Source organism: Gossypium arboreum, chromosome 7, assembly GCF_025698485.1.
Source record: "Gossypium arboreum isolate Shixiya-1 chromosome 7, ASM2569848v2, whole genome shotgun sequence".
In the NCBI taxonomy this organism is placed as follows: Eukaryota; Viridiplantae; Streptophyta; class Magnoliopsida; order Malvales; family Malvaceae; genus Gossypium; species Gossypium arboreum.
In genome coordinates, this window is record NC_069076.1 from 17,784,876 (window position 1) to 17,806,566 (window position 21,691).

The window sequence follows — 21,691 nt, forward strand, 5'->3', positions numbered from 1 at the left end:
GCTATAATTATTGAAGTAGATATATATTAAATAATTATGTTTATTGCTAAAAATATGGTTATCTATTTGAGTAGTTATGTTCCTATGAAGAGGCATGGGGCCTCCTATTCATAGGAGTGGAATTTCATTTACATGATACACTGAAAAACACAGAAACAAAGTTTCTTTCTATTCTCCCGCCAATTATTCTATAAAGAATTTATTCTTTATAGAAATTAATATTTTGCTATGCTCCACTTAATGCTCAATAGACTGTTTTTGTCATTAGGCTTCATTGTATCTTGAAGACTTATTTGTTAATAACTCTTTTGCACACTAAAATATAGGTGGGGGCTAATAGAACATTAAAGAAATTAATATTAACACATACCTTGAAGTCTTCATTAATTTTTCATAAGTTTATTTTTATCCCTACACACCAACACAACTAACTCAAACTAGCTAACTAATAATAATATATAAAATTAGAAACCATTTCTTAATTCAACATGGTTATCGTCGTTTGCATCAAAAAGTTTTTTAAAATTTTAATGCATGGTTGAAAGTCATTTTGAAAAATAAGTCAAACTCATTTTCTAAGAAGTTTAAACTTTAGTGTTTAATTTTAGAAAAAATCTTAAGCAGTAAAAAACACAATATAATAAAAACATATTTCAATGCACAAAAATAAATTATAAAATCAGTTAACTCTGATACCAATGATAATTAATGTGAACATATATTACGAATAATAATAGAACAAATAATAGAGGAAGTGCATATACCGAATTATCGTGTAACAGCGGTTCAATATACTAATAAGGAACAAAATCACAAGTGAAAATTATTCACATATCACAGCTCTAATCTTCCCAAAAAATAGAACGAAGGAATGCTTAAAATTAAATAATAATAATAATGACCATTGATATTTTCTTTTGTGTTAACCAAAAGAACATGGAAAAATCTAGTTTCCCTTTTTTTTTTCTATAGAATGTGGGTCCACTCTCTCTCAAAATATTGAGAGTAAGCCTTTTTAAGTGGTTAACATGTAATTGCCTAGTGCAATTTGTTTTTTATTTTTAAATAAAAATTTTATTCTTATCCACAATATGGATATAATTTTGTGTGTGTGAGTCCATTATAGACGTCTACACCAACAGGGTCAAAATCTCGTAACACACAAATACCTAAAGAAAGGTTAGAAAATGTATAAACAAAGATCTAGAAATTCAAAGCTAGTCATCATGAGAAGAATTTCACTGGGAAGACCAAAATTACAATTTGTTGAATAAGGCACCGAGGAGGACAAGCCATCAACATTGACAACCACCTCCGATATCGTCGAAAATCCAAGGAAAAAGGCCAAAACAATATGATTATCTCTCCCCCCCACCCCCTCCCTCCCAAAAAGAAAAGAAAATAAAAACAGGTCGCCGGCCATGGGGACTAGGACAAGAGAAATAGGCACCATGAGGGAAGCACAAGGCGTAATGGTTGACTTAGTTACTAGCCGCACACATGACAAAGGCACTAGATGGGGACCAACCTCGATAGAGCAAAACGAGAGGAAAATAGGTTTTAGGATGTTATTGTTCCAATGACTATTTTTCTACACAAGTGCTTTTAGACCTTAACTAAGACTATTTTAAATAAAGGAACAAATTATGATCTTGTTCAAGTTTTATTATGGATAGATTTTTTTTCAGATAATTTTGGATTTAATTAGATTTTATCCAAATTTATTATAATTTAGATCTAAATATATTTCAATTTTTATGTTTATTAATTTTTTTAAAATGTACTATAATTTTAATCGAACATGTATCACTTTTAATTTATAGTTTTACCTATAATTGTGCCAATGAACTCTTAAAAAAAAAAAAACATTGTCATAATTGACTCAATATTAGCTCTTTTCAATGATGGTGAATCTTGAATTATGATTTTTATTATAAATATTTCGAAATTTGCAGCTGATGAATTGAATCGTCAATCCAATAAAACGAATTTCTATCTTCATTTTATTTTTTACTGTCTTTATTTTATATAAAATATATAAATATATAGTTTACAATTAAATGTAATTAAAAAATAAAAAAGTAAAAAGTATATATAGAATGAAGGTCGGAACTTACTACCGACCTTAAAAAAATGACGAAAAATTAAACAATTCAAAACTCATCAATTTAGTTGGAGGTTGGTATTAAGAAGATAGAAATTCATAGTTTATCTAATAGAAATCATGAATTTTGAAGAATAATTTGTTGGATAATTTGAGTGGAGATGCTATGGAATTAAAATAGTAGACTTTGAGGCGCAGGTAATGCTGTTTAAAGAGAACAATTTGTTTCTACACAAAATTACTAGGGGTTAAGACAAAGGTTTTCCCAAGGTACAACTAAACTTTTTAATTTCATTTGATTAGCAAAATCGAGAAATTCCCTAATTTTCACTCTAATTTTTAAAATTAAATTGAATGTGATAATTATATTTTGAGCGTCATAGTTCTTCTATTTATATGCATTCAATGGATATTATTGAAGAGACAACCTTTCGTATTAGACATATCTCTTAAAAGAAACACATCCCATGAAAATTAAATGTATTCATTGAATGAATGAATTATCACTTTTTAATCCGAATAACTACTCATGAATCACACTAACCGATCCATTAATAATATCTAATGAATCTACAATCTATAATTTCCGACATAAATTTTAACCAATGGCAATTCAATAAATAAAAAGAAATCAATAATAAATATAAAATAAAATAGTGGGTGACAAATTTAATTAAAAAAAGGCCGTAGAATGTTCTAACTTATTTCATACTATTTTTGCATACCTTAAAAAATAAAAAGGTCGTTTTATTAAATTGGATTACAAAGTTATTCTGTAAAAGTATAAACAAAATAAAAATAGTTTATTCATTAAGAAAAATGAAATCAATAAAATATTAGATAAAATACAAATATATCATGTAACAATATAATCTTTCTCCTAATTTTGTCAACTGTTGAATAGTAGAGTGAAAAAGAAAGAAGTTTACTAACGATTTATGATGTAAAATAAAAACCATTGATGAGTTAAGTTTGACTGTTTATCGGTCTGACCGAAAATTGATTAGAATATCAGTAGTTTAAATTCGGGTTAAAAATTAATTGAATTAATTTTTTTATTATATATTTTTGTTAATATTTTTAATATTCTTTTATAAATTTTTAGTAATTTATTTAATTTAACAAGATGAATGGATCGAATTGATCAATTCTACCACCAATTCAGTTTTGAATACCTTGTCAAACATTAATATTTTTTAATAATCTCATTATAGGTTCTAATCATATCTGCTCTTTTTGACACAATACCTACAACTACCATAACCCCTCCCCAACTCATAAATAGGAGGATAATCGAGTTTCGACTCGCACTCAAACCCACGTCCTCCTGTATTGACAATAATATCCATACCAATCAAGTTTAGACTCAGTCAATCTTATTATTAAATATTATCTATGATAAAAATTTCAACATTTCTTCTTTGATTCTTAAAAATAAAAAATAAAAATCTAGTATATAAAAACCTTAGATTATATTTGATATGATCAACTATACAATATTTGCAAAATATTTAATCTTTGACTTTGGATTGGATAGAGTTTATATTCTACGCCCAAATTTCATTAAAATAATATATTTTGGTTAAGTTAATATCCCGAGTTAATTAAATATAAATTTAATTGGTAAATGATATTTTTTTGTAAAGTATGAATATTATTATAGGGTACGTATTTTTGTTATTATTTTTATTTTTATATAAAATCTATAAAAAATAATTTAAACTCAAAATAAATTTTAAAAATAAAATATATGGTGCGATTTAAACTTAAAATTTCATAGCCCCTAAAGCTTCAATTTTATCATTTTAATAGAAAGACTCATCTATTTTTTACTTGTTTTTTTTTTATACATATATTTTTACATAAACTTTTCACTCAACTTGTGAATGTGCCATAATCTAATATATATATATATATATATATATATATAATTGTTTTTATGATACATACAATTAAAAATAATCATTATAAATACTGAATTGAATAATTAACTCAACAACTAACTCAAACTAACTAATAATATGTATATCTATAATTAGACTATATAAAAAAATACCTAGTTGATCTTGTGAATAATGGTTTAATCATGTTATATATATTTTAAGTTTTGAATGATAGTTAAGAAAGATGAAGGACACCCTAATTAGTTGGTATACTAAGAAAACTTAAACCAAGAAAATTTTAATGAAAAATCAAAGTTTGTTGATTTAGTGTTAAAAGTATTAGGTTGTAGGTATAAAGGTTGGGATTTAATATTACATAATTGCAAGTTTTACATTTAATTATAAAATTAAAAAAATTAATTTTCTTTTATGTATATAAACTTTCAAAATGAGAAAGGATTGTATGAAACTGTAATTCTACATCATCCCTATCCATTTCTAATAGGAGAATGACAAATCAAAATTTTCCTCCGAAAGAAATTCAAATCCAACTAAAAATGCTAAAAAACAAAAAGAAAAAGTTGATTTGTCATTCTCCTATTAAAAAGGGATAGAGATGACATGGAATCATAATTTTATACAATTTTTCTCTTCAAAATATGTTAGAACAAAATAAAAACTATTCATAAATAGTAGCATTTATTTAAGTTCAAGAATATTATTTTTATTTTGATATTTATAAATTTTCATAATTAAATTTAAATAACTTTTATTGTCTAAATAATAAATTGAATCGTAGTGAATTAACTATAAATATTAAAAAATTATCTTAAATTCCATCTAATTTGAATTAATGTGTCTGTGCAAGCCATATGCAAAATTTAACTTCTAGGGTTTATGGTAGCAAACGGTTGTAAATTATTATTTAGATTTTAAAACATTGTAATTGAGTTTTTAAAGTATTATTTTTGTATCAATTAGATTCTTCAATTTTGACGTCAAATGTTATTTTAAGTCTAATACGAAACAAATTTAAAATACATTGATCAAATTTTAAGTACTTGTATATTTACTGTAGGCAGGGCTGTTCATTGTTCGGTTAAAATTGAATTAATCAACCGAACCGATTTAATTTGGTTAACCGGTGGGTGGTCGAATTTAATTCGGTTGAAAATCGGTTAATGATTTTTTGAAATTTTGATTATCGGTTATTTCGTTCAAATCGGGTAATTAACCAAATTAATCCAAATAAATAATATATTATATAATATATAATTTATATTAACAATTTATTTTTAAACATTTATTTTTTATTAATCAAAATAAATAATATATATAATATATTTTTGAACTATTAAAAAATTAACATTAACAATGTCTTTTTATATGTTTTATACTTATTTTAACCAAAAATAAAAACATATAAATTTCGATTAATTTGATTAACAGACTAAATTAACCGAAATATTTCGGTTGGGTTAATGCATTTGAAAAAAAATTGGTTCGATTAGTAGTTAAAGATTTTTACATTTTGGGTAATTTGACTAATAACCGAACCAACTGTTTGAGCACTGCTAACTGTAGGGATAGTTTGGATTTAGCATATTAAAAAAAACCAGAATGATTTATTTGTCATTCCAACTTTACCTAAAAAAAATCATTTTAACCCTCCATTTAATTTTTCACCTTTTTTAGCTTTTAAATTTGCGTTGTTTGTTTGCAAATTACCCCAAAATTATGAAAAGTTAAGTGTTGTGACATAAACGTAGATGTCATATCAACAATAAATTAAGTTTTAACATTTAAAAATAAAAAATGTAAAAAATTATTTTTAAAAAATTATTTTTTTTAAAATTAGTTATTTGCTTACATCGTATACATTTGGTGATCCATGTGTATGTCACATTAACAAAGTTAACAAATATTAATTTTTCATACATTTTGAGGTGATTTGATAAACATTGTAAATTCTAAGGATTAAAAGAGGTGAAAATTTAAATAAATGACTAATATATATATGTATATATTTGTAAAGTTGGAAGGTTAAAATATTTAATATCCCTAAAAAAACAAACAATATCATTAAAATTTAGTAGTAATTTTTTAACACACTGATCAAAACGTGGTTAAAATTTGATTGAATTATGTCAACACTAAAATTTAACATCCAAACTAATGGATAGGCTAATATGATATTATATTTTAAAGATTAAATTAAAATATTTTGAAGTTTAAAGATTAACTTATAATTTAGGTCATAGTTTGGGGACCAGCAGTGGAATTAACCCTAACGTTTTATAACATCTATGAAGTGTATAATACGCCGACATTTTGAAACAAATTGAGGTTTGATTTCGCGGATGATTTTGTTTTTTTAATAATAGAAAATTTAATTAAAAAGAAAAAAGAAAGAAAACTAAAAGGAACTGAAAATGCTCGTTTTGTTATCTTTGTTTAATGTTACAGCTAATTATTTTCCTTATTTTATGATGAAATATTATAATTGACAGAATTACCAGGTTTTATTAGTTTCCTCAATTATCAACAGCTGCAGTGAAGATCCTCCAACTCCTTAACAGCAAAAGAAATCCCAACACATTAATGCCTTAATTGCAGGCTTTTAACCTTTTTCTTTCCCTTCTATCAAACCACAACTCAAAGCTCTCACTTTTTTTATCCCTCTCTCACTCTCTCTCTCTCTCAAGCTCACAACTTTGGTTTTCTTTTCTGAGCAGTTCACCGGCGTCGACCTCGCCGGGATCTGGTCGGGAAGTTTCACCGGAAAAAGAGAATGAACCTCAATTGAGGCTTTTCCCTTTTCAGCATTCTGTTTATAAGCTAAAGGAACTTGGTTCTTTTTTTTTTTTTTGGATCATTTTGAAAAGAAGGCTTTTCTGGGGAGTAGTTAGTGGAGATTTAGTTGAAACCGAATCATAAGAATTCTGGGTTTTGCATATTTGGATAATGTATGTTGAGAGTTTACGGGGTTTTGGCCAAAAAAAAGTAAGTTTTTTAAATCTGGGTTTGTCTTTTTTAAGCTTTAGTTTTGCTTTTGGTAAGCTTGGTGGAGCTGTTGTTTCTGGCTAAGGTTTTTGTTATTATCTTAATTCAAAAGTTTGGTTACAAAGTTTTTTAAATCTGGGTTTGTCTTTTTTAAGCTTTAGTTTTGCTTTTGGTAAGCTTGGTGGAGCTGTTGTTTCTGGCTAAGGTTTTTGTTATTATCTTAATTCAAAAGTTTGGTTACAAGGGAAGTTTAGAGGTTCAAGGAGTTGGTGGTTAAGTTTATTAAAATTTTCAGAAATCACCATATCTTGGGAAAAGAAAACCCAAAATTTCAGAGGTTTTTTTTTTTTTTTGGCATTATAATTGATTAAAAAAGGCTGAAGATTTGGATCAAGCGGGGGTGAAGTTTGAGGTGAAAAGGGGTAATTTACAATGTGCAGAGTAGAGGAGACAAGTGGAAAGTGTGATTACAGGAAACAGTGGGAAATGAAAATTAAGATGTTTGGGGAAGGGAAAGTGGAGAAGTTAAAGAATTCAATGGTTTCAAGGTCTAGAATGAAGCTATGGATGATAAGGGCATTAACCACAATTTTGATATGGACATGCTTTGCTCATTTGATGACATTAGGCGAAATTTTTGGTCCCAAGTTGCTCAAAGGCTGGCCTTCTTGTTTCACTCATTCTACTTCTGAGTTGCCTTTGGTTGCTCCTGAATTGTCTTCTATACCACCAAAACTCATTCTTCCACCAAAAAGTAAGTTCTCAAAAGTTCCTTTCTTTTTGTTTGCAATTTCTTGAGTATGCAATGATTGATTTTAATTAATCGCCATTTCGTCAATATTTGGTGTTTGTTTGTTTGTATGTATTTCTTGTGAACAGGCAATTTTTTCTGTCAAAGATGCCTTCTTAAGTCCTTAACAAAGACTTTGCTTTTTATCATCTTTTTTCCCCCTTTTTCTTATGTCAATTAACCTGTGAATCTTTTGCTTGCCTTATCAGCTATTAAAGCTTTTATGGGGCTTTCTGCTTTTTCCCTTTGATGGAAATTGAAGAACCCCCCCCCCCCCTTCAAGTTGTCTATGACTACTGTTCTTATTTGATGACTGTTTTTTTTACAGGGTTATATAAGAATAATGGTTATCTTATGGTTTCCTGCAATGGAGGACTCAACCAAATGCGAGCTGCAGTAAGTTGATTTATTCATCTCAGCATCAATTGGGATTTCCTTGTTTCACTGTCTGTTTTTTTGCTCATAACTTTCCTGTTCAGATGCTAACCATTTCATGTCTTTTCCGGCTTCTGTTCCGCAGATTTGCGACATGGTTGCCATTGCCAGATATCTAAATGTCACACTTATTGTTCCTGAACTAGATAAAACCTCTTTCTGGAATGACCCTAGGTACATACTATTTATTTAATCTTTGTTTTTGGATTCAAATTATGAGCTGCAATTCAAGATGATCCTCAAATTGATTGTTTATAAATTATGATCAGTGAGTTTAAGGACATTTTCGATGTTGATCACTTCATTACTTCCTTGAGAGATGAGGTTCGGATATTGAAGGAACTACCACCCCGAGTTCAGCATCGAGTTGACCAAGGAATGTTCCTCTCTATGCAACCGATTAGTTGGTCCGATATTTCTTATTATGCTCATCAGGTTAGTTGCCTATCGATTAAAGATGGAATAAGCTTTGCTGTCCTGGTATTGTTTGCAATTCGTCGTATTGCATCTAATTTCTGGAGTCATTGTTACCAGATTCTTCCTCTTGTGCAAAAGCACAAAGTTGTACAGTTGAATAAAACCGATGCTCGGCTTGCAAATAATAACCTACCCCCCGAGATTCAGAAGTTGCGCTGCCGTGTAAATTTCAATGCACTTAAATTTACTTCTCAAATCGAGGAATTGGGTAGAAGGGTTGTCAAGATTTTGAGGGAGAAAGGCCCTTTTCTCGTGCTTCATCTCCGATATGAAATGGACATGTTGGCTTTTTCCGGCTGCACTCATGGTTGCAACAGCGATGAAGAGGAAGAACTTACAAGGATGAGGTATGCTGTAAGCCTTTTTTGTCATTCCCACAACAATAAATTATGTCATCTCTTTACTAATTACAGCAAATCCGGTATTATTAGGTATGCTTATCCCTGGTGGAAGGAAAAAGTAATAAATTCAGAAATGAAAAGGAAAGAAGGTTTGTGCCCTTTGACACCCGAAGAAACTGCTCTAGTATTAAGAGCGCTCGGTATTGACCGCAATGTTCAAATTTACATTGCCGCTGGAGAAATATATGGTGGCGAGAGACGGATGGCTCCGTTGGCAGAAGCATTTCCTAATTTGGTCAGTAAGATGAATGTTCGGCATCTACAATGCATGTTATATATGATCTAACAGTAGCCTTTTCTTGCACAACAGGTCAGAAAGGAGACTCTGCTAGTTCGATCGGACTTGAAATTCTTTCAAAACCATTCATCCCAAATGGCAGCGTTGGATTATCTAGTTTCCTTAGAAAGTGATATATTCGTTCCTACATATGACGGAAACATGGCCAAGGTTGTCGAAGGCCATCGGAGGTAAACATATCTGACACGCACGCGTCAATTCTTGTACTTACAATTCTCTTCTGTAGCTGTTCGAACTCGAATTTGATTTATATCGGTAATTGCTTGTTTAACACGTTCCAGATTCTTGGGGTTCAAGAAAACAATCTTATTAGACCGAAAACTTCTGGTTAAGTTAATAGATGAATACCAGAGCGGGTCGTTAAGCTGGGACGAGTTCTCAGAAACCGTGAAGGAAGTACATTCGGATAGAATGGGAAACCCGAAGAAACGGGTGGTCATTCCGGATAGACCAAAAGAAGAAGATTATTTTTATTCTAATCCACATGAATGTGTACAACTGTTGGATGAACCTTTGAGTTGATCTTCAATTCCACTCTGTACTTAAAATACATATTTTATTATTAGTCATAATTCCAAAATAATGGAAATATTCAAATCCCAATTTATATATATATTTTTAAAATGAATTGAAAATTAAATCAATGAGATTTTTATTGGGCGGTTCAAGTTTTAATCTAGTTCAATATGTTTGTCTCAATTCGATTTATCTCAATCTAACCAATTCAATTATGACAAAATTAATTTAAAAAAAACTCTATTATTTTTTTAACTTTTAAAAGGCACGTGTCAATACATAATTTTTTATATCCCATTATTAGTGAATAAAATAATTAAAATGAATGGTGAATAATAAAATAATAATAATAATACATTGGTCAAACTTAATCTCCCATTAAGAAAAGAAATCCAAAAAATTGACTCATGCACCAAGAAATTCCATATTGGATCCCTAGAAGAAGCAAATAAGAAAATGGGGTTTGAGTTGAGGAAATAGAGGTGGGGAGTGATCCAAGGGGAGAAAAATGGCATAATGTGGGGGGTGATCCAAGAAATCACCCACTTTCCACTCAAGTGTCATATAGCTACTAAATATTTGATTTTGCACCACTTACCCAAGTAAGTGTGGCAGTTCCATCCCCTTGATGTACCTTTCTCTCCCCACACTAAACCATTTATATATTCCATGCCAATAAAGTGCCCTATTTTTCTATAAACTTTCAAACTTCTCATCAATATCCAACCACCCATAAATTAAAATTAATATGCAGTTTTTATTGAATAAGACATGGTTACTATTCCTATTTTTACATTGGGTTTATATAATTATAATTTAAATGACTTGATTTGGGGTCCAACCTAAGAGGATGGATCTACTTCTTCTCTATTTCTCGACCAGAATCTCCTCTATCTCTACATTTGATCCAACCTCTTAGCATCTTTCATTCTTTTTCAAGGTTTAATGATGGAAAAGATAAGACGAAAATGAAGATGATTGTTTCATAGTTAGCAGCCAAATGAATAATTAAATGGTGGGGTTTTTGTGGTCAATCACCAAAAATAAGAACCTAACATAAAATATTTAATATATTTTTTAATGATTCATAATCCCACCAACTCTTTATTAAATAAACTCATATGAAAATGGAAAATACATATCAAAATCCTTTTCAAATCCACACCTTCCATCAATTTTTAATAATATTAATGTGGGTTGAATTAATATTTAGTAGACTTAAATATAAGAATTAAATTGTAAATTTAGTTATTATATTTTGTTTTCATTGATATTTTATATTTTTAAATTATGATTAAACTTGTCATTCAATTTTTATGTGATTGAATTTTATTAAATTTTGCTACCAGCTTTGATTTTTAAATTAAAGTTTATCATTTAAAATTTATTTTGATGATTTGAAAAGATAAGAAAATTTATTTCAAATATTTTATTTTAATAGTAATAATAATTTAACTTATAAATATTAAAAAATAATAAAGTAAATTAGAATATTTATTAAATAAAATAAAAACTTGAAAAATAAAAATACATATATCATAAAAGAAAAAAATTAAGTTTATAAATAACCATTTTATTTAAATTTAAGATTCTATTAGTTAACTTATTATTGTTAAATATTAAAGTAAAATATAAAAAATTATTAAATTTTGTCTTCAAATTAATTAAATTAAAATTGAATAGAAAATTTTAATAAAAAGTAATTCTAGTGATAAAATTCAATCAGATAAAAGAAAAAACACACAATTTAATATAGAGTTAAAAGTATAGTAGTAAATTTCATAAGAACAATGAAAATATCAATGAAAATAAAGTATAGTGATAAATTTTACAAATTTACATATTAACCTTAAATATAATAACTTTCAATCACGAATACAATCTATAATTAGATATAATTAATTAAAATAATAATGATGTTTAAAATTGTGTCATGTGATGTTTATTAGTCTTTATCTTAAACCCTCGAAAGTGCCCCATCAAAAATTTTATTATGTTATTTTTCTACCATTGTAGTAGTTTTTGCATAATTATTTATTTGGCCCTTCAATTTTATAAAAAAAGAAGAAAGAAAGAAAGTTGTTTTAACTCTTTATTTATTTTTTATTTTTTAGTCTTTAAATTGATATTTTTGTTAAAAAATCACTCTAAAATAAATGAAAAAGTTACTGCTTTTTAACTTTACAAACATTGCATACATGTGAATTTCTACTTGGATAGATAACACATCAAATTTTAATTAATGTTTTAAAATCTAAAAATTTTAAAATTATTTTAAAAATTAATATCCATTAAAATTATTAAAGATTATAAAAATATTTTTTAATTTTTTTAAATTTTAAGAAATTAATTAAATGTTGATATGTCATTTACGTGCAATTTACGTGTATGTCACGTTAGCAAAATTAACAAGAATTAATTTTTCTATCTATTTTAGAGAGATTTGATAAAAATATAAGTTTAAGAACTAAAAGAGATAGAAAAATTAAATGAAAAGATAAAATAATTTTTATAAAGTTAAAGGAGTAAATAAGATATTATAGCAAAAAGAATAGTAATTTGTAATACCTAAAAATCCGAGCAATTTGGGTAAAATATAGAAGAAGTGAAGATAAGACGGGATGGGATAAGTACAGAATTTAGTTCTCATTCGCTTTTCCTCGTTTTTCTCAATACTAACTTTGTAATTATGATTAGGTAAAATGATTTTTATGCTAAAACATTCTTAACCCAAAGCTGCATCTCTTCGTTTTAGGAAGGTAATTTAGTGCAGGAATATCTCTATTTTTAATAGATAACAAAATTCTTGAAATTTTGGACTTTGGTGGGGAAATCGAGCTTCGAGGTCAGGGTTCGGTTTTTCAGATCAAGTTAAGGCAAGTTTTTTATAATTAAGAATTTATAACATATATTTCAAATCTGTCAATATTTTTTATTTTTTATTTTTATTTTTGTAAATTTTAGTTACAATTTGTTGATCTTAGTTTTAGAAATAAATATAACATAGAACATGATGAAAAAGTAAATGGGAGCAAAATTGGAGATATGGGGATTAGAGTGAGCGAAGAAAAGAGCATGAGCTATGCTGTGTTACCAAATGTTCACATCATCATAATGACTACCCTTTGTAAAATGGGAAACTGGGCGGCCATTTAGTGTTGGAAGTCGGGAATCTAAATTTCCAGCTCATGCAACTCCAAACAGACAAAGCAAGGTAGCTTTTGAAGGACAATGTTCATTCAATTTCATAACTTCTACCGCAAATAACTCCTCACCCAACACCTGCTTGCTTATCAAATCATTCACATGCTCAAATAATATGAAATATAATCACTAAATTCAACTCTGAATACTAAATGCCAAAAGGTCTTGCACCCAAAATCAATACAATAATTTTTATTTACTCATTTAATGTTCAAAATTTAAAACTTTCTTAATAGTAAATATTAAAATTTTTACTTTTTTTTTTTTAATATAAGCACACTTGTATACATATAACTCATTTGCGTATAATATATACTTTATATAAAAATAAAATAAACTATAAATGTATATAAAATTAAAAATAATATCAAATAAACCCACAACTATTGGCTATTTATATAGATATACCAGTATCATAACAAATTTGGGTATTTATATTAATATATCAATATCATTAGAAAATTGGCAAGTTTGAAAGAAGGTAGTTAGGTGAAGCTGGCAGGAGAAGATGGAGAATAATGAGCCATTGTTATTCAGGGCAGAATTTCAACTACAAACGCATATCAGAACTTTCTATTGGACAATGTTGGCACATATTACATCTTTCTGTACATACATTAAACTTATACTACTTTTATGTGATTCTCTCTCCTTTCTTTTGTACTAACTGTCGCTCCAATTTCGGTTCTTTGCTACTCATTTTCCCTATAGAGAGTTCCCACCAATAACTCAAGGTTCTTCCATGGACATCAAAATCATCCTGTTCAAGTCAACAGAATCCCACATGCAGAGGTGCTGGGTAATGCCAACCATAATTTCAATGCCATGAATGACTCAAGCAACAATGTTGTACCTCCAACTCTAACATTATAGGATAAGCATGAGAGTCAGTACCCATATCGATCATTCAACGTTGTTCTCCCATCACCGGATTGCCCTGCAAGAAATATAAAAATATTATTAAAAGGACACTGCAATTCTTATGAATGGAATTAAGTTGCAATCCATTCATTACTGCCCATTATGGATGCTACCCAAATTTCCAGTTCATTGACACTAAGCAAAGTACCTTCAGGAGGAACCCACGTTTCGTACTCTGGATCTGGATTGCTATCAAGAAATGAAGGCTTTTCAGGACCAAGCACTCGTTTCGGCTTTTTCTCTTTCTTCTTAGATTGATTTCTGGCCGACATATCAGGGGTTTCATACAATTCCTCTTCGTCCGCATGGTACCCTCTAGTGTGCTTCAGCAACAGTGCCACAGCATTCTGTGCAATTTCTTCAGCTCCCGTGGAGGGTGTCATAGATTGATTGGAAGGTCTATCACCAGCTTCAGGCTTTTCAACCTGTTTCTGTGTTCTTATAATCAGACCGGAGGCAGTAGCTTCAATTCCTGATGGCTCTTCAACCTGTGGATTGTCAGCACTCCCAAGTACTTTCTTCCTATCTTTATAGTCAACAAAGTCATCAACTTTATGCGTATCTACTACTATTACTTGATTTGACTCTTTAATCTCCTTGTTCTCAACAGCACCAAGCCATTGGGGCTTTGCAACAGTATAGATAGCCTTTTTCCCCTCGGATGTATCACTAACAACATTCTCTTCTGGTTTCTTTCTTGATTCCATAGAGACATCTGCAACTCCCTCTTTCTGCACAGGAGAATTTGCTGGTTCTGTAGCTGAACTGATTTTTTTGGGTTCCTTTGCAACCTGCTTCCGGACAGCAGCAGCAGGAGGTCTAGGTTTGTCAGGTGCTGGTACTTGTGCCTTCATATCCCTTTTCTTAGCAGCTTCCCCCGTTGGATCAGCAATCTTCAAGAGGTAGAAGATCCGATCCAACTCGGACTGAAGGGCAGAGAGTTCCTTCTCAATTTGCACTGTCCTATCAAGCACTGATAAAGAAAGATAGGAATCAGCCACATCTGCTACTTAAATTTCACTATTTACTACTTGCTGTATTAGATGGCTAAGAAAGTAAAAGCAAACAGAAAAAAGGATGACCAAATCTAAAAAAGAGCAAAAAGCTCAAATGTAACAAAATTTCACGCTACATAGAGGTGTGAATTCTTCCTTTGTATATTATCCATAGAACTTGGATGTTTATTAATTGGTGGAAAATATTTTAGCTTTTGTAGCCTAAGGCTTCCTTCTATATTTTGCTTTCAAAGGAAAAAGCAAGTAGCAAAAGGTTGCAATTAACACAAGCCTAAGAAAAAGAAAAGAAAGGACTATGCATTTAACTATTTCCATCGTCAGCATTCTGCTTACTTTATTCACTTGTAGTAATATAAACATATACACATATTTCAACTGACTCACCTAACTGGGATGAAAGCCCAGACATGTAAGCATCAAGTGCATCTCCAGCTTCAGTTTCTAAACCAGTATCTGAGGCCATTTTGTTCTTCTCAGTCAACAGCAACTCTTTTTTGTCTTCAATTTCTTTGGTAATGGCATCTCTCTTATCAAGAAGACTATCAGCAGTTTCAATAGACTGTGTTTCACCAATTTTCTGCACAGTAGGTTTCTTCTTTGTCCGGTCATAGAATTCATCATCATCACTGAATAATCAAAAATCATTATGAGCATTAACCATTAATCTAGCTTCATAAGTCAACTGAAGAACAAACCAGAGGCATATCCTTCTGAAATACTCAAAGAGAAGAAAACTGAGAAGAATAAATGCAACTACGGGTAAATGGTAATTACATGCATATTTTATAGTAACTAAAGTTTGCACGCCTTTCAACAATTTTGGTGGCAAAGACAATATAAAGTCTCTTGTTTTTCTCAAAAAGACAATTACCTTGAAAAGTCTTCTTCATCATCGTCTGGCCCTCCTTTTCGCTTACCACGAGTTGTTCCACCACGTGCACCTATGCTTTCACGGATACTTTCATTTAAAGTCTCTTCCAAGCTTTCAAGCTCCTCCAGTATCTACAAAAATTGTAGGATTTGTGTCAATAATATTCTGTGACTTCTCTTCACAATCGAACCATATATAATCCAATACAAATACAGCAGACTCCTCTCCATGTAACTTTCAACAAACCTGTGTTATTCTTTGTTCATTCCTAGCAATCTGAGTTTGCTGGCCTTGTGTCAACCCACCTTGTGCAATGTCTTTGGCTCGTATTGCATCTATCTCTTTCTTCATATGAGCAATCTACATCGAGAACAAAAACTTGCAATAAATAATTTTAAAAAAAGGGCACTAACACAGAATAGATCAGAAAGTGACACCTCCAAGTTGAATCTAAAGACCTAGAAATAAAGTTTAGATAACTGAAACAAACAACCCAAATGAGAAAAACAAATGTCATTAAATTCATTTCATAAGAAGAATTCACAAAGTGAAAAGGGCTTGCCTTTTCAGTCCTTTTTATTATCTTATCACGGGTTTTTTCCTGCTTCTCTGTAAGCTGTCCTTTGTAGGTTTGCCAAGTCACTTCATCAGCATCATCCTAAATATAAAAAAGGCAAAGTAAGTAGAAAATAAAACTAACAAAATCATCTGTTAGTCTTACATCAAAACAATATGGAATTAGGGTTATGTCCAATATATGCAGCCAGAAAGGGAAAATGATAAGCTCTATCCCCCCCTCCCCCCCCGCAGCTGGGGGAGAGAGAGAGCCTAATGCTTCAATAAGGCATTTGAATAAGCAATCAGCACCAAGTTGTCTGCAAGGAAGGAAGTCATCAAATTTAATTACATTTATCTGATTGCTAGCTGACGGAATGAAGTGGATCCAAAAGAAAACAACAATGAGCCATTGCACTCATCCAAATTGTGGGAGAAAGAATTCGGGTCTTTTTTCTTAAAAAAGTTTTTGATCACATAAAATATTTTTAAAATTTTCAATAGTATTATATTAGTTTCTAAGTAATACAAACCTCTGCTTCTTCAATAGCATCCTCTCCCATGCCCCATGAGATACCATCAGAAAGAGATGCTTCTGCTCTTGCTCGTCTAAGTGAAGCTTCCCGGTCTAACATCTCTTCTTGGATCTTAGCTTCTCTTATGACTTTCAAGTCTTTTTCCTAGAACACAAAAGCATGAACCAAATTACAGCAATCAAACTCAAAAAGACAATTGCATATATGAAGTTACAATTTTAATGACTGAAACAATAAAACAATGCTGCATTTCTTTCTAGTTCTTCCAATAAAAGAAAACAATAGAACTAAATGTTAAAGCAGAAGCGAACATCCTGATCCAGAACACAACCCAATAAAGTATTCTCTCATAACAATCCTTCGAAAGATGTCAAGTAATACAAGTAAGTATACTAACTGAAAAAGATAAAACTAGATTCTAAATTGTTAATTTGCTGGACTACTGCTTTCAACACTTGGTTTGTATTTTATTTTATTTTCAAATTTAAAAAGAAGAATTGTTCCACACAAAAATGTGGCAAGAAATTCATCAATGTACAGGAAGTTCAGAGGTTTAAGAAAATTTAGCAAGCCATCCTAGCCACTGTGCTATGGTATTCAGAGAATTTGAGATAAAAAATATTGAGCTGTTGGATGGTGCCGCATGATGTTTTAATTTCCCAGCACTCAAAAATTAGATGGGTTTGCATGTATTAATGAATAAACTAAAACAAGAAAGTATCAAACATGAAGCGAATTTTTGCCTGCACAAATGCCACTGCACAGGCATGAACCAATTTCATAAAATGAAACATCAACATGTGATCATATGTGATGACAAGATAAGAAACTGAACTGGAAATTTTACTAAAGAAAAGATCTGCAAACAAAGAAAATAATTTAAGTGTAAAAAAAAAAAAAGTAATTCTATCTGTTAAACACTTCAGCCCCTAAATTGAACTAAGATCAAATCAAAGAATCAATAACCAAAATAGGTTGCATAAAAGTCTTACCGGTGGCATCAACTCCGAAGGCCCTTGGAAAATATACAAACGAGTTGAGCTACGAATAAAAAAGAAGAAAAAATTAATCAGAATCTGATATAACTTTTTTCTTCCAAAAGTAAACAAGCAAATAAGACTGCAACATAGTAAAGGTGAGAGCAATGAAGCACTAAAACTTTTAGAAATTTAGAGCAAATTGAGACCCAATCTATTAAACATAAAACCTACACCAAAGAGATTACAACAGAAAGGAGCTAAGCTAGACAGTCCTTTTGCGGGAACAAGGGGCAGATGGATATATGCACATCTGAATGACAAGCAATCCTCAACCAAAGTTTGGCTCTAAGACTGATATTACATATATCCATCGGGATAACAGTCAAATGAGTACGAAAAATTCAGAGGAAAAGCTAAGAAATGAATGCATTGAAAGGAAGATGGACAAATAAATTATGAGGAAACAAAAACAGGCAAGCAAAAGTCTACTTACTGGCCAAACCGAATGACATCACCCACACGTAAGTCCACATAAGTCTTTTTGGTCACCTAAGTAATTTGGAAAAGAAGCTCAGCATGATATCACAAGCACAATAAACTATAATCTAGCAGCAAGTTCATTAACTTTTCCACAAAGTTTCTACTAAGAAGCAGGAAGTTGACCATCCAAACATCTCACCAGAAACCCAAACAGAAAAAACTGAAACACTTTAGCACGGTAAACTGCAACTCAATAAATAAACAGAATACAGTTGGACAGCAATACCTGACTTTTATTGATAAAAGTGCCATGTGTACTGCCAAGATCATAAAGATAGGCCTCGCCACTGCTCCTAAACTGAAGCACTAGTAAAGAGAAACAATAATTAAAAATAAAAATTCTAAAAAGAAAAAAAAGCATTAGCACATTCCTATGACTATCTTTGTAATTATTCCTAGCATCCTTATATTTAATATTTGTGCATAAAACCAAAAAAAGAGAAACAGCTAGCATTACAAGGATAAAGAAGAGAAAAAGGATTTATAAGAATAAGTCACAGGTGGGGTGGTCATGAGCAGTTCTTGTACAAACGTGTAAATTGGAAATTAGAAAATGCTCCAATCATAGCCCCCATTACAAAGAAAGCTTCTAGAGGGTATAGAGTTAGCCATTTCGGAGAATTAGGATTAATCATTTCACAAGAATATAACAAATAAACAACCCAGAGATGCTATTCATGTGAGTCAATTGAATACGGTTTTATTACAAAGTAGAAACTACAAACAGCAGCCAGAAGACTTCAACAACTCAGAGAAGCTGCAATATAACATCTTTCTTGGCCAATGAAAAATATTAAATTTTGAAAAAGTTGATAGCCTCCATAATGAATTTGAAATATGTTATTCCACATAACCATAACCTAAATGATATAATCAAAACAAAGAGAATTAATCTAATAACGAAAACCCTTCGCTTCTTTTCTTGGGTATCTACTCATTTTCCGTTTACAACAATAAAACTTCTTACTAGCTAATTGAATCTACTTCATTTAGAATCCAAACAAAATAACCTCTCGTAGTCATTTTATTCTGCAAACATTTCCGACTTCACCAACCAAATTTAAGCTATTTGAATTCCTCGCTTCATGGACACTAAATGTTTACATTGTCAAATAAAAGAGATTTACCAGCATGAAACCGCGAAATAGTGGGATGCTCAAGCACAAAATCACATAGATCAATACGCCCAAACATATAAGCTCCCTTCTCAAACCTATACAAACAAATTTCACAATTTGTCAACATTCCCAAAAAAGAAAAACAAAAAGAAAAGAAGCCTTAAAAGGGTAAAAACAATTACACTTTAAATCGGTCGAGGATGCAGCCATCTTTAAGCACCTCGAGGAAGAAATGGTGACAAGGAGGTCCACTCCACGGAGGGATTGTGTAAGGCACAGAAGATTGCTTTGGATTTAAGGGCTTTTCAGTTGAATTTGGTTCTGACTTTGATGGTTTTTCTTCGTCTAGGGGATTTTGCAGGTTAGGGTTTATGGGAAGAGGTGGCGGAGGACCCATCGTGGTTTTGGCTGTTATCGGTTCGGATTCCTCTTGGGCTATCGACTCGGGTTCGGTCGAGGGGTTAGGGTTTATGGGAAGAGGTGGCGGAGGACCCATCGTGGTTTTGGCTGTTATGGGTTCGGATTGTTCTTGGGCTATCGACTCCTGTTCGGTCGAGGGTTTAGGGTTCCTGGGAGGCGGTGGACCCATCGTGGCAGTCATGGTTGCAGAGAGAGAGAGAGAGGGAGGGAGGGAGGAGGAGGTGTTGCAGAATTTTGAAGCTTGACGCGGCACAACAAGCAACGTTAAGCGGATCTAAAAATGGGTTACGGGTCAAAGGATTAAGGACGATAACTGACCGGGTCGGTTTCGGTGGACCTGGATATTGTTTTTTTGTAACAAGACCCCTCTAGTCCTTTTGGTCCCCTACAAAAATTGGCGCATTTTAATTATAGTTGAAAAGTGAGTAATTAAAATAATTAATTATAATATTAATGTATTTTATTAATTATATATAATTTTAATTAATATAGAAATAAATTTAAATTTTAATATTTATATATTTTGTCATTTTAACTTTAATTATTGTAAGATAAATTTGTTAAAATAAGATTAAATTAATAAAATGTATAAATTTTATGGATTAAGTTTATTATTATATCAACCAAAATTATGTATAATTAATAGAAAATATTAATATAATAATTACTTATTTTAATTACTCACTTCCAAAATTGATAGAGATTAAATTATTTTAATTTTTATAAGGAAAAATTTATAATTACGTGTAAAATAATTATTTTAATTAAATGAGAGTTGATTTCGATAATATAATTATACTAATTGTTTACTTGTGTAACGCATGGAGAAATTTCGTGGGTAAGAAATTGGTATTATCATTTATTGGAAAATATAATTGAGAAATTATTTATTGATATATATTTTAAAATAGTTAATTAATTTTATTGAAAAGAAAGTAGTTTTTATTAAAATTTGCATAATATTGAAATATATATTTATTATGCAAAAATAAAAATTACAAAATATAAATTTACCTTTTGATAAGAATAATATGTTGAGATATATCTATTCCTCCTTCAATTATTAAAAATAAAAATATAAAATAGTATATAATATTATTGAAATAATGGAAAACAATAATTAAACATAAAATAGACTTGCATATATGATTAGAAACTTGCTACCAAATGTAAATATGCAAATATTAAATAAATACATGAGTTCAGTATATATGTTTTATGCAACTATTTTAGATAGGACTGCAACTATTTGTTCAACAATAAAATGTGTTTTGTTTTTGTGACGAAAATTATAGTTTCTTATAATATTTTATTTTGATACAATGGTTAAAATTATTTATAGCCCCACCCATCCTAACCCTTAAATAGGAAGATAATGCGCTTCAACACATTCGGACTCATGTCCTCCTGCACTAGTAACAATGTCAATATCGATCGAGTTAAGACTCAATTGATTAGTATAAACTTTTTAATTTCATTAGTTGAAATTATAATCATTAAGTTCAATCTCAAACACATTATATAAATCTATATTAATTATATTTATCTCATTTTACATATTCAATTAGGGGTGAGTAAATTTTGATTCAACTCAAAAAAATTTTAAAAAAAAAATTGAATTTC

The 21,691-nt window shown here is 30.2% G+C and overlaps 2 protein-coding genes across 2 annotated transcripts; one reads left to right on the forward strand and one right to left on the reverse strand.

The window, feature by feature from the left end:
• Positions 1–6,330: 6,330 nt before the first annotated feature.
• On the forward strand, positions 6,331–9,974 carry LOC108466956 (rhamnogalacturonan I rhamnosyltransferase 1). The gene is made up of 8 exons (XM_017767401.2): positions 6,331–7,744; positions 8,109–8,176; positions 8,301–8,389; positions 8,485–8,650; positions 8,750–9,039; positions 9,124–9,328; positions 9,404–9,561; positions 9,673–9,974. Exons 1-8 carry the CDS (start codon positions 7,423–7,425, stop codon positions 9,911–9,913), a joined length of 1,539 nt encoding a protein of 512 aa, XP_017622890.1. The 5' UTR covers positions 6,331–7,422; the 3' UTR covers positions 9,914–9,974.
• A 3,646-nt stretch (positions 9,975–13,620) lies between these two features.
• LOC108456564 (uncharacterized) lies at positions 13,621–20,463 on the reverse strand. The gene is made up of 12 exons (XM_017755111.2): positions 19,831–20,463; positions 19,658–19,743; positions 18,757–18,836; positions 18,484–18,539; positions 18,003–18,051; positions 17,008–17,154; positions 16,482–16,577; positions 16,166–16,279; positions 15,920–16,050; positions 15,433–15,674; positions 14,181–15,005; positions 13,621–14,048 (listed from the first exon to the last, which is right to left on the reverse strand). The coding sequence occupies exons 1-12, from the start codon at positions 20,247–20,249 to the stop codon at positions 13,999–14,001; spliced, it is 2,295 nt and encodes a 764-aa protein (XP_017610600.1). The 5' UTR covers positions 20,250–20,463; the 3' UTR covers positions 13,621–13,998.
• Positions 20,464–21,691: the final 1,228 nt, after the last annotated feature.

Bases quoted from the DNA above. Each gene is read 5' to 3' on its own strand.
- LOC108466956 (XM_017767401.2), top strand. From the start codon at position 7,423: ATGTGCAGAGTAGAGGAGACAAGTGGAAAGTGTGATTACAGGAAACAG. The intron at 7,745-8,108 runs GTAAGTTCTCAA...TTTTTTTTACAG, and splicing joins ACTCATTCTTCCACCAAAAA to GGTTATATAAGAATAATGGT. The intron at 8,177-8,300 runs GTAAGTTGATTT...TCTGTTCCGCAG, and splicing joins TCAACCAAATGCGAGCTGCA to ATTTGCGACATGGTTGCCAT.
- LOC108456564 (XM_017755111.2), bottom strand. From the start codon at position 20,249: ATGACTGCCACGATGGGTCCACCGCCTCCCAGGAACCCTAAACCCTCG. The intron at 19,744-19,830 runs GTAATTGTTTTT...TTGTTTGTATAG, and splicing joins ATCCTCGACCGATTTAAAGT to GTTTGAGAAGGGAGCTTATA. The intron at 18,837-19,657 runs GTAAATCTCTTT...TCTCTTTACTAG, and splicing joins TATTTCGCGGTTTCATGCTG to TGCTTCAGTTTAGGAGCAGT.